At 41.4% G+C, this 15082-nt stretch overlaps 1 protein-coding gene across 1 annotated transcript in view; it reads left to right on the forward strand.

The window, feature by feature from the left end:
- The window catches only part of MAP3K13 (mitogen-activated protein kinase kinase kinase 13), a 66537-nt gene that overhangs the window by 26838 nt on the left and 24617 nt on the right, over positions 1–15082 (forward strand). The window contains exons 5-9 of the mRNA XM_007935962.2: positions 2738–2896; positions 3435–3543; positions 8890–8999; positions 10017–10133; positions 11053–11190. Coding sequence (XP_007934153.1) covers positions 2738–2896; positions 3435–3543; positions 8890–8999; positions 10017–10133; positions 11053–11190 — 633 coding nt within the window. The remainder of the gene's footprint in view (positions 1–2737; positions 2897–3434; positions 3544–8889; positions 9000–10016; positions 10134–11052; positions 11191–15082) is intronic.

Raw genomic sequence — 15082 nt, forward strand, 5'->3', positions numbered from 1 at the left:
CCTAAATCCCATCACAGAGTCGATTGCCAGTCATTGTAGGGAATGACTACTACCAGCTGCCCAGCCAAGTTGATACCTGACCTTAACTACCACACCACCCCAAACAGGCATGGATAATGGGATTTACGAAACACCACAGAATGGAGGACAATGGCTAGAAGGGCCACATCAAGCAATTCACTGCAGGTATCATAGAGATACCACCTCAGAAACACAAGGAGGGGTTGCTATGAGTCAAACTGACTCAACAGCAGTGAGGTTTTTTGTTGTTGTTGTTGTTGTTGTTTTGGGGTAGGCTATGGTTTTAGTTTTTTTTGGGGGGAAGGGTTTTAAAAAAAAATCTTTAGCCGCTTTTCTTCTGAAGTTATAGGGCTTTGCTAAATGTTAACAGTATATTTGCTTTTAGTTCTTTTTCTTCATACCCTTACATTTAGCTACTAATAACTTTTAGGCTTAAAACAAAAATAACCTGTTGAGTCAGCTCTGACTCAAGGCAACCCAGTATGTGTCAGTAGAATTGTGCTTTGTGGGTTTAGTGGCTGATGTTCTGAAAGTAGATCTCCAGGCCTTTCTTCCAAGGAGCCTTTGAGTGGACTCAAACTTCCAGCATTTTGGTTAGCAGCCAAGCACATTAACCATTTCACCACCCAGGGACTCCTAACCAAAATAATGGTATACTGTTAAAATTTTAGTGAACATCAGAGTAAATAGGATAAAGTAGAAATGTGAAATCACTTATAATTAGCATTTGTATTTTGGGTAAGATATCCTCTTTAGGGTTTATGCCAATTTATGTTCCCACCAGAAATGTATAAGAAGGTTTTCTCTGTCTCACCAACAAATAATGTTAACAAACTTTTGGACTATTGCTAATCTGGTGAAAAATTGTGTCTTGGGTGCAGTTTTAGTTTGCACTGCTCTCATTATAAGTGATATTGAGCATCTTTTCACATGTTTAAGAACATTTGTAATTTCTCTCCTTTTTTTTAATCCTCCCCCCCTTTTTAAAATTTTTTTTATTGTGATTTGGGTGAAATTTTAGAAAGCAGATATGTTTTACATTCAACAATTCATACACATTTTGTTTTGTGACACTGATTACATACCCTGCATTGTAACAGCTCTCGTCCCACTTTCTCCCTGTATTACCCTTTCCCTGTGTCCTTCTTGCCTATCCATTCCTGCCTCCCAACCTTTCTCCTTGTGCAAATGTTGCCCTTCTGATCTCCCAGGGTTGATTCTTCTAAGGAGTGCATCTCCCTGGTGGCGTTTAACTCCTAGTGCTGTCTTGTGTTAGGCTGAGAGTTAAGCACAGAAATGAGTTCAATTCCAGGTCCGAAGGGACACTAGGGACCATAGTCTCAGGCGTTTCACCATCCAGTAAGCCTGGTCTTTTTTATTATTTTATTATTTTGAATTTTGTTCATATTTTTCTCCCACTCTATACAGGATACCAAATTTTGATCCCTTTCTGAATGATTGACATTGGTAGCCAGGCACCATGTAGTTCTTCTGGTCTCAGGGTCATATAGGTTGAGGTCCTCATGGTCTGTTTCCATGAGTCTTTGATTTTCTTCACTCTTCTTTGCTCTGGACAAAGAGAGACCAATAGTTGCCACTTAGATGGCTGCTTGCAAGCTTTTAAGACCCCAGTGGCTACACTAAAGTATGTAGAACAATACTTCTGTATACCATGTTGTGCCAGTTGAACTTGATGTCCCCTATGACCATGATCCCCAGCCTGCAGGCCCAGCAACCCACTCCCTCAAGGTGCTTATTTGTAGCTAAGAAGTTATCCTAACTTGCCTCCTATTATATTTAAACTGCATATGGACATTTTTATACCACATGCAAATACATATCTAGGAATACCATCTGCCAAAGCTATGTGTGGTCGTGGCTATATTCCCATTTGCTTATCATAGCTCTAATTTCTTTTTTTTGTAATTATTTGTAATTTATTATCTGTGCACTGTTCATATCCTTGCTCATTTTTCTGATCTTTATTCTTATCAATTTGTAAGAATATTTTATATATTATAGAGATTAGCCTTTTGTATATATGAATTGCAGATATTTTTCACATTTTTTTATTTTGCTATGGTAGTTTTTTTTTCCCATGCCAAAGTTTTGCTTTTTAATGCAGTTTAATTTATCATTCTTTCCTTGTGGCTTCTAGATTTCATAGTTAAAGAGGCCTTACCCATCCAGAATCACATGGAAAAACTTCCCATGTTTTATTCTAGGATTTTTATGGTTTTATTTTTCACATTTAATCTTTCATTCATTTGGAATTTATCTTGATGTAACATGAGATATATATTCAACTTCTTTTCCCCCAGTTAGCAACCCAGTTATCTCAACAGTATTTATTGATTAATCAATTTTTTCCAACTGGTTTGAGATGTCACTTCTACTATATAGCAATTCCTATATCTATTTGGTCTGTTTTTGGACTCTATCCCGTTCCAGTAGTCTGGCTTTCTAATTTTACACCCAAGATCATTACTAAGGCCTGGATATGTCTTAATATCAGGTCGTGCTTGTTACTCCTCATTGCTTTCTTTTTTTTGACTTTTCATGACCATTTTTATTTGTCTTATACCAGCATTAGAGATTTTTTAATTGGGCAATCTATTAATGTGATTAAAAATTTTAAAAGACCTAAAATGCAAATAAGTCCACAAATTAGTTTCACTGAAACACCTTCCCTCTGTGTGTACTGGAACTATCGTAGGTCTTTTGGAGTGGTGCTTTGGGAGCTGCTGACAGGAGAGATACCTTACAAAGATGTGGACTCATCAGCCATTATCTGGGGTGTTGGAAGCAATAGCCTACACCTACCAGTTCCTTCTACTTGCCCTGACGGATTCAAAATTCTTATGAAACAGACATGGTAAGTAATACATCTTTCCCAATATTTACTTTTAAACAGCAGGGAATATCTCAGTGTATATTTGGAGTGAGTCATTTGGTAATGGAAAGCTTTGGAGTTTGAGAGACTTGGGTTCATATGCTACCTCTGTACTTTCCTATCTGTGATTTTGGGCATATCATCCACACATCAGTTTTCTCATCTGTAAAATGGGGGTAATATTTACTCATAGAGTTATGTTATGGTGATTATAATTTTAAAATACCGTATTTGGTATCATCTATGTTGAAATATGAGGCCTTAGTAAATGATAGTTATTATTATTTTACTCATCCTAAGGGACTGTCATCAAATGTGGAAGAACTCAGAGATTTCTATTTCATTGGTAAAAGTATGCCATGGTTGCATTTTCCTTTTGCTCTTCAGTACATGAAAACTGTTTGACACATAGTCTGCGTGTAGAGTACACAGAGTCAAACATCTTTTTCCTAAAGTAGTATAAAATCTTCATCCTCCTGAACACAACTCCTGAAATGCACAAACTGCCTCTTACTTTCAGGCAGAGTAAACCTCGCAACCGGCCTTCTTTTCGGCAGACGCTCATGCATTTAGACATTGCATCTGCAGATGTACTTGCCACCCCACAAGAAACTTACTTCAAGTCTCAGGTAAGTCAAGAAACTTTCCACCAGGTGGTACTGAATAGATGGACTGAGAATTCTTGGTGAGAAGGAGTAACCCTTAGAAAGGGCCATTCTGACTTTTATATTACTCTATTCATTGCCAGGGAGCTTGGTGGTATAGTGCCTAAGGCATTTGACTGCTAATCAGAAGGCTAGCAGTTCAAACCCACCAGCCACTCCTTGGAAGGAAAATTGGGCAATCTACTTTCATAGAGATACCACCTCAGAAACCCAAGGAGGGGTTGCTATGAATCAAATTGACTCGATAGCAGTGGAGAAAACATCATTGCCAAACAGTAATTATGATACTTCACACATATGACATTTTGGGGATTAGTAAGCACTTAACTTATTTCTCATTTGGAAATAACATATATTCAAATGTTATCCTCATAAACCAAACTAAACTCACTGCCATTGAGTTGGAGCCGACTCATCCCGACCCTTCCTTGGGTTTCCAAGGCATTATCACTATGGAAGTAGATTGCCCCATCTTCCTTTTGAGGAGTGGCTGGTGAGTTTGAACCATCATCCTTCTGGTTAACAGTCAAATGCCTTAGCCACTACACTACCAGAGCTCCTGTTATCCTCATAGTGGTGAAATTATTAAAGAGAAGAGAAGAAATATGAAAACTGTAATGTATGTACATTGGAATTAGAATTTTTGCCTTCATGGAAGTATTGCTTTCCTTGAAGTAGAAAAGCTGAAGTACAGAGACAAGAAGCCAAATACCAGAGAGCCCATGACAGATTTAGGCCCAGAGAGAACCTTCTCTCTACTTTACATGTGTCACCCAGTAGCACAAAATAAAATATAATTCCATGTATCTGTTAGCCTTTACTGCATTACAAACCATCCCAAAATGTAATGGCTTATAACCATAAGCATTTATTTAGCTCATGATTTTGCAGGTTGGCAGTTTGGGCTAGGTGGTTCTTCTGTTGGCTTTGATTGGACTCACTCTTGTGTCTACAGTCATTAGCAGGTTGACTAGGAGGCTGCCTTGTCCTGGGTGGCCTCATTCACAAGTCTAGCAGTTGGCTGTACTAGAGTACCTCAATTCTCCTCCATGTGGCCTTTAATCCTTCAACAGACTAGCTTGGGCTTATTCACGTGGTGTTCTCAGCGTAACAAAGTCAGCAAGAGAACAAGTCCACATGTATAAGTGATTTTCAAGCCTGTGTTGGCATCATGCTTGTTAATGTTCCATTGGCCAATATAAGTCATAGGTCAACCCAGATTCTAGGGTTGAAAAATAGATTTCATTGACAAGAGGCTCTGCAACATTATAAGGACAGGGATCCAGAGAGAGGAAGAATTTGTGGTTCTGTTGTACATAGGGTCACTATGAATCAGTGCTGACTCAATGGCACCTAACAACAATTATGTTGCAGATCTCATAAAGGTTGGTGGTCTAATCACTATCAATATGAATGGGATGTGATGGGAGATGAATATACACAAGGTCCTTATTCTTACCAGACCCAGGCATTACCAAAAGGAATAAAATGGGATGAAACTATGGCTCTTGAAATAAATGTGATGATCATGAGTTATAGCTTTATGCTTGTAGCATTTAACTGTTGTTGTTGTTGTTGTTATATGCTATTGAGTTGGACCCAACTCACAGCGACCCCTCCTTGGGTTTCCAAGGCAGTATCACTATGGAAGTAGATTGCCCAACCTTTCTTCCAAGGAGTGGCTGGTGGGTTTGAACCTTCTGGGTAGCAATCAAGTACCTTAGGCACTACGCTACCAGAGCTCCTCATTTAACAGTAGAATTACCTAAATTCTTATTTCTCATATAGTTTTGGCTCACTTTTGTTATTGTGGGAGCTCTGATGGCATAGTGCCTAAAGTATCTGACTGCTAACCAGAAGGCTGGCGGTTCAAACCCACCAGCTACTCCTCAGAAGGAAGATTAGGTGACCTACTTCTGTAGAGATACCACCTCAGAAACCCAAGGAGGGGTCATTATGAGTGGATCCGACTCAACAGCAGTGAGTTTGGTTTTTTGTGTGTGTTATTGTGCTTCTAAAATGAATTTTTGTATAGTGAATTCCATCTGCCCATGGACTTCTACACTTATTTCACAGATTCATTCTCAAAAAAGACATTTTATTACCAGTTGATATTTTAACCTCCTCCTCATAGTCCCCCATCCCCAAAAGATAATGAGTTTACCTACCAGGAAAGTATCTGATGAAAAGAGGACTGGACTTTGGGAGAGGGATTGTCCCTGGGAGTCAAGCAAGTCCTACAATAGACTTTACTGCCTGTCCTAATCAGAGCTCTGGAGTACTTGCTTCCCTGGTGTCTGATACACAAAGAGATATTCCACCCATCAGACATTGGGGGATATCTTAATCAAACCAGTGCAACGGTTTTGGAGAAGCTACCATATGCAAACCTCAGTTTAAGGCAACTAAGCACCCACAGTCAGTATCCTCACTTGTAGAAACTTTTATCATCAAGATACTCATAGCACTCAGAGTTAAAGTTGAACTCAGAAAATCTTATTTTGGAGCAAGAATAGGAAAGAAATGAAATGAAGAGGGGGAAGAAAAACAACAACTTGGTACATTTGTCATCTTGTTGTTGGTGCTATTGAGTCAATTTCAACTCATAGCAAACCCATGTGACAGAGAAGAACTTCCCCTATAAGGTTTTCTCGGCTGTAATCTTTATGGGAACAGATCACGAGGTCTTTCTGCTGCAGAACCAGTGGGTGAGTTTGAGCCACCACCTTTTCAGTTAGCAGCTGAGCACTTAACCATTGTACCACCAGGGCCCCTTTTAATCTGTCTTCATTGATTCTTCCACATTTCTCTTCCAACATATTATTTCACTTCTTTTTGAATAGTTCAAAATCTACTACCCTTTTTAGTCCCTAGAATTTTTCAGGTATTTACAAGCTAATTTGTCTCTGGTTCTGAAATTGAGACTGTCTCTGACTAATAATAATAAAGGATCTATGAACTAGCTACTGAGGTGCTAAGAAAAGCAACAGACCTGAGTCTAAGTCTCTATCCTGTCACTTAATATTTTGTGATCTTGGGTAAGTCACTACATCTCTCTAAACCTCAGCTTACTCATCCAAACCATGAAAGTAATCATATTTTCCCTTCCTTGCAGAGTTTCTATGAGGATCAAATGAGACAATAAAAATAAAAGTGCATTGTAAACTATAAAGAATTGCTCAATTGCAAGATGTTATTACTCACTGCTTGCAAAAATTAAGCCTCTTTTTGGGTTGTTACCTTCTGGGTGCCTTTTGTAATGAATGAATGAACTCCTGAGATGGCTAAGATGGCGGCCAGGAAGCTCCTGTTCATTGTGTTTCAGCTCTGTCCTCCCTCAGGGAGGAAGAAGCAGTTGTTTAGCACATGCACAGTTTTGTTTCTTCTAGAGCAGTCTTTTGTACCTGAGGTCTCCTCCTGCCTGCTGACAAGATCCTCTCAGGCTTGGTTATCCCTTGTCTTCACCTTCTACAAAAGCTGCGAGTTAAAAGTGCTGCCAAGAGCCCAGCTGAGTTTGTCTAAAAAAAAAAAAAAATGCTTCATCTGTATCTCCTCAGCAACGCATGTGTCGAGATGCGGCATATACAGAACAGATGAACAGAGCAACCTATTTCAATACAAGAGCGGATTGTTCCAAAGCTATTGCTTCATTCCTGACAATAACGTATTCCTCCGAGCAGGCAGTCATTGCTTCTGGTATTCAGTTATATTTGACATGAGTGTTTTGAAAACATTTTAGCCTCAGCTCAGGTCCTACCTGCTAGGTGGGTCGTCGTGCCCTGCTTCTAAGCTCTTCCACTACCATCTGATTTTTGCATTATTCTAGTTCCCTCTCGTGTTCTTGAGAGTGCCACTGTGACTACCAGGAAATTCAGGGGTTGGAAGGTGTCAGGTTTGTTATAGGGATAGATGTCCTGCCTTAAGACTAATGTCCTCTTCCATGACTAGATACTTAGGCAGAGGCTGAGCAGTCATACTTTAGAAGACAGTAAAGAGCACTCATGTGCCAATTAAGCATTGGATTTCATGACATTAGGAGCTCTGGTAGCGTAGTGCCTAAGGCACTTGACTGCTAACCAGAAGGCTGGTGGTTCAAATCCACCAGCCACTCCTCAGAAGGAAGATGGAGCAATTTACTTCCATAGTGATACTGCCTCAGAAACCCAAGGAGGGGTCGCTATGAGTTGGGTCTGACTTGACAGCACATAACAACAACAAGGCATTTCTCAAAAGAGCTCTGGTGGCATATTGCCTAAGGCATTTTGACTGCTAACCAGAAGGCTGGCGGTTCAAACCCACCAGCCACTCCTTGGAAGGAAGACTGGGCAATCTACTTCCATAAAGATTTATCGCCTCAGAAACTCAAAAGGTGTCGCTTTGAGTCAGAATTACCTTGATGGCGGTGAGTTTGGTTTTGGTTTAAGGCATTTCTCATTACTAAGAGTTGGAATCAACTCAATGGCAATAAATTTAGATTTTTGGGGGGTGAGGGTGGGGGAGGTGGGATAGTTTAAGGTTTTTCTAAGGAGTCCTGCTAAGCAAAAGGTCAGAAGTTTGAAGCACCAACCATTCCATGGGAGAGAGATGAGACAGTCTGCTTCCATAAAGATTACAGCCTTGGAAGCTCTAGGGGGCAGTTCTCGTCTGCCCCATAGGGTTGCTATGAGTTGGTATCATTCAACAGCAGTGGATTTTAGCTTGGAAGGCTCACCTGGGTAGTGCAAATAGTTAACGCAGTTGGCTGCTAACCAAAAGGTTGGTGGTTCAAGTGCACCCAGAGGCTCCTTGCAAGACAGGCCTGGTGACCTACTTACAAAAAAGTGGTCACCGAAAACCCTATGGTTCTACCCTGACATATACAGGATCACCATGGTTCAGAAATGACTCAATGGCAACTGGTTGATTAAGGCTTTGCTGACTCAGAGTCTATGATTTCCCACTACTGAGCTCTCCAACATGTAGCTTCTCTATTCCTCAGGCTAGGCTAGAACCGGCTTAGCTTTGTTTTGACACCTATATTATGGGATAAAAAAGAAGTAGAGTTTGAGTATGAGAGCATCACTCTACTGATTAAATGATGAATGGGAAGACCACAGAAGACAAAAACCTCCTAGGTGTTACTGACTCCCCCAGGCCTTACCTAGGATATAAGGGAGATCACATTAATGGTAACAACTCAAATTACACTGAATAACGCTCTTCAGTAGAAGCACACGGGGGAGGGCGGGAGTCTTATACATGATCCTATATCATGTTATATCAGGGACTGAAATGCTAGAACGTTAACAAATCTAGTTTGTCCTCACACAGGCTGAATGGAGAGAAGAAGTGAAAAAACACTTCGAGAAGATCAAAAGTGAAGGAACTTGTATCCACCGCTTGGACGAAGAACTGATCCGAAGGCGCAGAGAAGAGCTCAGGTCAGCTAACCCCTCCCTTTCTCTGCCTCTTCTCATCCCCAGGTCTTCAGATAGCATCAGGAACCTTCTCTGTGAATCACCATTCGACTTACCATACACACTTCACCTCCATTTTTTATTGTTAAACTCCAAAAAACCAAACCTACTGCCATTGAGTCGAATCCTTGGGTTTCTGAGGCAGTATCTCTTCAGAAGTAGATTGCCCAGTCTTCCTTCCAAGGGAAGGTTTGAACCACCAGCCTTCTGGTTAGCAGTCAAAATGCCTTAGGCACTATGCCACCAGAGCTCCCTTTTTTATTATTAGGCCATTTAAAAGTGACACTAAAAGTTTGCCCTTCTTTGTGTCCTCTCTGCCCAATTCTTATATCCTTCTGTGTTATATTTATATAACAGAGATTCCTGGAAAAATCCTCTTTGTTCATTCAGCTACTGTCCTAGGTGCCATGGAAAGCCAGAGATGGATAATTGTCAGTCCATGACCTCAGATGCTTATAGTCTATTAAGGAATACAAACAAGACATGTGCACAGATAACCACCATATGAGGGCATTATCTGTGTCATACATCAGCCTAAATGACTGATCATGACATCAGCTTTAACTGCATATTTCCATTAAAATATGACTATATTATGCTGGGTTTTTGTTAAGATATTGATACCAAAAGCAGTTTTTAGCTTAGTGAATGAGGCTAAAAAGATCAGCTGGATCCTGCCAACATGGCCCAGACAGAGGCCACCAATTATACACAAATTACATTCAGGTGTTATCTGTGGCTCTTCTGGCTATTCTGTATGGCTGGACGTGGCTCCTTGGGAGAAACCAAATGGAGGGCTTGGCTTTCCCATCACCCACTCCATTTGGTCTAAGTTATTGCATTGGATGGTGGAACTTTAGATTTAGAGGGCCCTTAGACAAATGCTTTTGAGGCAAGCCATTTGTTTTTTGTTTCATTAAAGCTGGCCTTCATTTTCCCCCAAGTGGGTCTGTCATGCTAATCCTGTGTTTTCTTTGATAGGCATGCTTTGGATATTCGTGAGCACTATGAGAGAAAACTTGAGCGAGCTAATAATCTATACATGGAACTGAGTGCCATCATGCTGCAGCTAGAAATGCGAGAGAAGGAGCTCATTAAGTATGTGTCCAGGCCCGCATCTCTCTGTATTAATTTGGGTCTATCAGGCAGCAGAAATGTATTACTCTTCCATGTTGCTGCTACTCACAACTGGCAGATATTTTATTCATTCACCCAACTTAAGGGATGGGCAGTACACAGGCCCCTGTCCCTAATGAGGCTTGCAGTGAGTGAAGTTGCCCCTAGAGCTACTGCTGGTTTACAGGGAAATGTGCATTGGACAGGTGCTTGCAACTTCACTCTGCTGGGTAGTTCAGAGAAGGTGTCCTCATTTCAAGAAGAGTTTGGTTTTGATCAAAAAACAAAACACAAACCATTTGCCATCAAGTTGGTTCCAACTCATGTTGACTCCGGGTGTGTTCTGCGTGGAACTGCTCTTCATGGGGTTTGAGGCCCTTGAAGTCACCCCTTGAGGCTGTGACCTTTTAGAAGCAAATGGCCAGGCCTTTCTTCCAAGGCATCTCTGGGTGGGTTTGAACCTTCAGCCTCTGGGTTACTAGTCAAACATTTAACCCATTGCCCCAGTTGCCTCTTAGGGAAGTAAGGTGGCTGCTGAAAGTGGTTTAAGATATTCTTGATGGTGGCAAGAAAACTCTAGGGTCCTGAGCAAAACCCTACTGAAAATAAGAAAGATATCTGCCATTGTATTATGCCCCCTACAAGGTGTGTTAAGGAGGGGAAGGTCAGCCTCTGTGTCTATCTGTGAGCCGAAATGCAGAATGCAGTTAGGTCAGTTTGAATTTAGCATCTTCTTCTCCTTCAGCCCCCCATTTTAAACCTGAGTAGCCAGCCTTGTTAGTCAGATAGTGTGTATTATTCAACATGTGGCCAGAATCTATGAGTGGAATTAGCCTGTGAAAACATTCAGCTATCCTTTCCAGCTGCGGTGATTGAGAAGTATTTTTCTCTCATTCTGCAGGCGGGAGCAAGCCGTGGAAAAGAAGTATCCTGGGACCTACAAACGGCACCCTGTCCGCCCAATAATCCACCCCAACGCCATGGAGAGACTCATGAAAAGGAAAGGCGCGCCTCACAAAGCAGGGGTGCAGACCAGGAGGTGAGAGGCCTGAACCGACCTGGTGTTCAAATGGAAGCAGTAGAGGTCCAGGGAGGGGGAAATATCTCCCGAGGATGACGCATTATCAGATGACGGTGGGCGTGGCCACTTCCTAGCTCAGGATCGGCACACTTGCCTCTAGATAAAACAGAGTAGGAAGGTGAAAGAGTATGTCATGGACTTGAAACCAAAACCAAAAAAACAAACTCATTGCCTTCAAGTCAAGTCTGACTCATAGCAACCCTATGTTGTTGTTGTTATGTGCCGTCGAGTCGGCCCTGACTCATAGCGACCCCTCCTTGGGTTTCCGAGGCAGTATCACTACGGAAGTAGATTGCCCAACCTTCCTTCCAAGGAGTGCCTCATGGGTTTGAACCACCAGCCTTCCAGTAAGCAGTTGTTCTGGTTACCTAGTGCCGCTCTAACAAGAATATACCACAAATGGGATGCTTGAACAAACAGGAGTTTGTTCTCTTATAATTTGGAGGCTTTGAGTCTGAGTTCAAAGTGCCAGGCTCTAGGGGCTAAGTGAAAGCCCCTCAACCTTGGCTTCAGCTCTGCCTCTTCCTCCCAGCCCACTGAAGCTTGGAGGCTTTTCTTCACTCAGCTGCTGGCTGCTGAGGCTGACAAGCCCAAGGTTGATAAGTAAAAAGGCACAGTCCCTATGTTACCAAACCACATGGCAGGCCATTAATTCAAGTCCATTGAAAGCCCCAAGGTTGGCAGAGCATGGCAGGCTGTTGAACAATGACACAGCTACATGCGGGGTTCAAGCATGCCATAAGCTAGACACCATTCCCAAAGCTGTTTCTTATATATGGAAAGGAGACCACATACCCAAAGGCAGCTACTCCGCTGCTCACAGTAGATTCCACCATGGAGTTGATTACCAGTCTCAACACGGGGAATACTACATCCAGCTGCCCAGCCACTCAGCCAGGCCTAGCCAAGGTGACACACAACCTTAACCACCACAGCAGTCCAATGCCTTAAGGCACTATGCCACCAGAGCTCCCTCTCCCCTTCATAGATAGACCTAATAGTTCAGTCTGTCCACCATCTGTCTACTCATGTCAATGTTTACCTTCACTGACAATATAGTACTGTATGTGCAAAAGGTTCAACTTTGTTGCCTGTACCTCCCATGAACCTCTAACTGTCTTCTTCTTCCTCAGTACCACCATGTTGATCACTTGCATTTGGTACATTGCCCTTCTCTTCACCCAAATCAGTACTGGTCTCTACCTATCTAACAGTGTTCCCTCCGCTCCCCTCCCAGCCCTGGTAACCAACAAAGAAAATTTCCTTCCATATATAAACCTTTCCTTGACTCTTTACAATAACAGACTAATACAATATTTGTCCTGTGATTGACTTATTTTGCATCAAATCTGTTCTTTAGATGGACTCTAAATTCAGGAGGGATATATTCAAGGTCATATTTTGGCTCTTGTAGACTTCTTTTAATTGTCTTCAACTTCAAGTTGAGCTTGCATATGTGCAGTTGATGGTCTGTTCCACAATCAGCTCCTGGCCTTGTTTTGGCTGAAGATATTGAGCTTTTCCATCGCCTCTTGCCACAGATGTAGTCAGTCTGATTCCTCTGCTCTCCATCTGGTGAAGTCCACATGTATAGCCTCCATTTGTGTTGTTGAAAAAAGGTATTTGCGATGAATAAGTCATTGATCTTGCAAAATTCTGTTACACGACCTCCAGCATCATTTCTATCACCAATGTCAAATTCTCCAACTACCAGTGATTCTTCCTTGTTTCCAACTTTTGCATTCCAATCACCATGATAATCAGTACATCTTTATTGCATGTTTGGTCAATTTCAGACTTCAGAAGTTAGTAAAAATCTTTAATTTCCTCATCTTTGGCTTTGGTGGTTGGTGTGTAAATTTTAATAATTTAAGTAGTATAAACTGGTCTTCCTTGTAGGCATATGGATATTATCCCATTACTGACAGCATTATACTTCAGGATAGATCTTGAAACATTCTTTGTGGTGATGAATGCCATGCCATCTGTCTTCATCTTGTCATTTCCAGCATAGTAGATCATATGGTTATCTGATTCAAAATGGCCAAAACCAGTCCATTTCAGTTCACTAATGCCTAGGATATCAATCTTTATGTGTTCCATTTCATTTTTGACAACTTCCAATTTTCCTAGATTCATACTTTGAACATTCCATGTTCTGATTATTAATGGATGTTTGCAGCTGTTTCTTCTCATTTTGAGTCATGCCACATCAGCAAATGGAGGTCCTGAAAACTCTACTTTATCCATGTCGTTAAGGTCGGCTCTACTCTGATGAGGTTGCTCTTTCCCAGTCATATCTTGAGTGTCTTCCTTCCTGAGGGGCTTATCTTCTGGCACTGTATTGGACAGTGTTTCAGGGCTATTCATAAAGTTGTCCAGCAATAAACCAGACAGTGTTTCACTGCTATTCATGAGGTTTTCACTGGCCAATTCTTTGAGAAGTGGATGGCTCCTTCCTTCTTCTGAGTCTGTCTCAGTCTGAAAGCTCTGCTGAAAACCCATCCACTAGGGGCAACCCTGCTGGCATTTGAAACACTGATTCTACAGCCTCCGGCCTCACAGCAATACACAAGTAAGTCACCACAGTACAACAAACTGACAGACAAGTTTGTCTCCCTTAGCTTCCTACTTTTCTTTATTCATTGAGTTAGTCATTTTTACTGTAATAAATGCCTATGGACCCACCACCAAAATCAAAAGCAGGGGCTTTGAACCAAAACTGTCCCCTCAAGTCTTCTTTGAACCAAAAAAGCGTTTACCTTAATAAGTATATTAACCTTTTAAAGAATGGTCCATGTGAGATCAATTTGACAATAGCAATTCAGAAGTTTAGTTAGAAGAGCAGCTTAGGGAGCAGTGAGTTTAAGTTAATGGTGGTGTAACAGTTTGGAGAAGGATAGCAAGAATGTTTGTATCACTTGAATGTAATCAGTGTCACCTAGTTGTATGTATAGAAATTGTTGAAATTATGCATGACTGTGTTCATTTTCACCAAAATAAATAATAATAATATATAGTTTTAGAAATGAAAAAGCAGGGACTTTGATAATATCTATATCTAGCTCAGGGCACTGAATTGGTTCTTCCCGGTTCAGTAGTGTCTAGTGGAGCAAAACCAGAACAGACTCGAATTTGTAAACTCTGGGTGAACTGGAACAGTAATCAGAATGGGAAAAATTATGGGTCAACACTTTGCTAGAAACTTAATCTCCCTCTTAAAAAACAAGGGCAGCATGTGCATTGCATAGCAACCAAATCTCTGAAATGGCAAAGTAGGAAACAATGTTGCCCTGGTCCAAGATGGCAGCTGAATGCACCACCTCGAGTGTGTGTCACCCTCCATAGTCCTAGCAATAGTCCAATCTCTCACATCAGGCTTGTGGTAAGGGCTCACTATGCCAATTCTGAGTCTCCCATTCCAGAGCTTCAACTTGTAGTATTTCCTGTTCTGTTTATAATTCCACTTCACCCAAATTTAAAACTTCAAGACTGTTCTGATATTGCTTAGTTGGCCATGACGAAAGTGGTTCAAATGGTTCAAAGCTCTGATCTAGCTATACAGTTCCCCTTATTTCACCCCTGCATAGACTTTTTGTGAAGTTTAAATATTTTTTAAAAATATGAAAAACAACCCAAACCCACTGCCATAGAGTTGATTCCAACTCATAGGGACCCTATAGGACAGAGTAAAAACCAAACACCAAACTCACTGCCATCGAGTCAGTTCAACTCATAGCGTCTCCTCCTTGGGTTTCCAAGGCGGTTCTCTATGGAAGTAGATTGCCCAGTCTTCCTTCTGAGGAGTGGCTGGTGAGTTTGAACCACCAGCCTTCTGGTTAGCAGTCAA

The sequence above is a fragment of the Orycteropus afer genome, unplaced genomic scaffold (genome assembly GCF_000298275.1).
Source record: "Orycteropus afer afer isolate SDZICR_OR568_19922 unplaced genomic scaffold, OryAfe1.0 scaffold00032, whole genome shotgun sequence".
Classification (NCBI taxonomy): Eukaryota; Metazoa; Chordata; class Mammalia; order Tubulidentata; family Orycteropodidae; genus Orycteropus; species Orycteropus afer.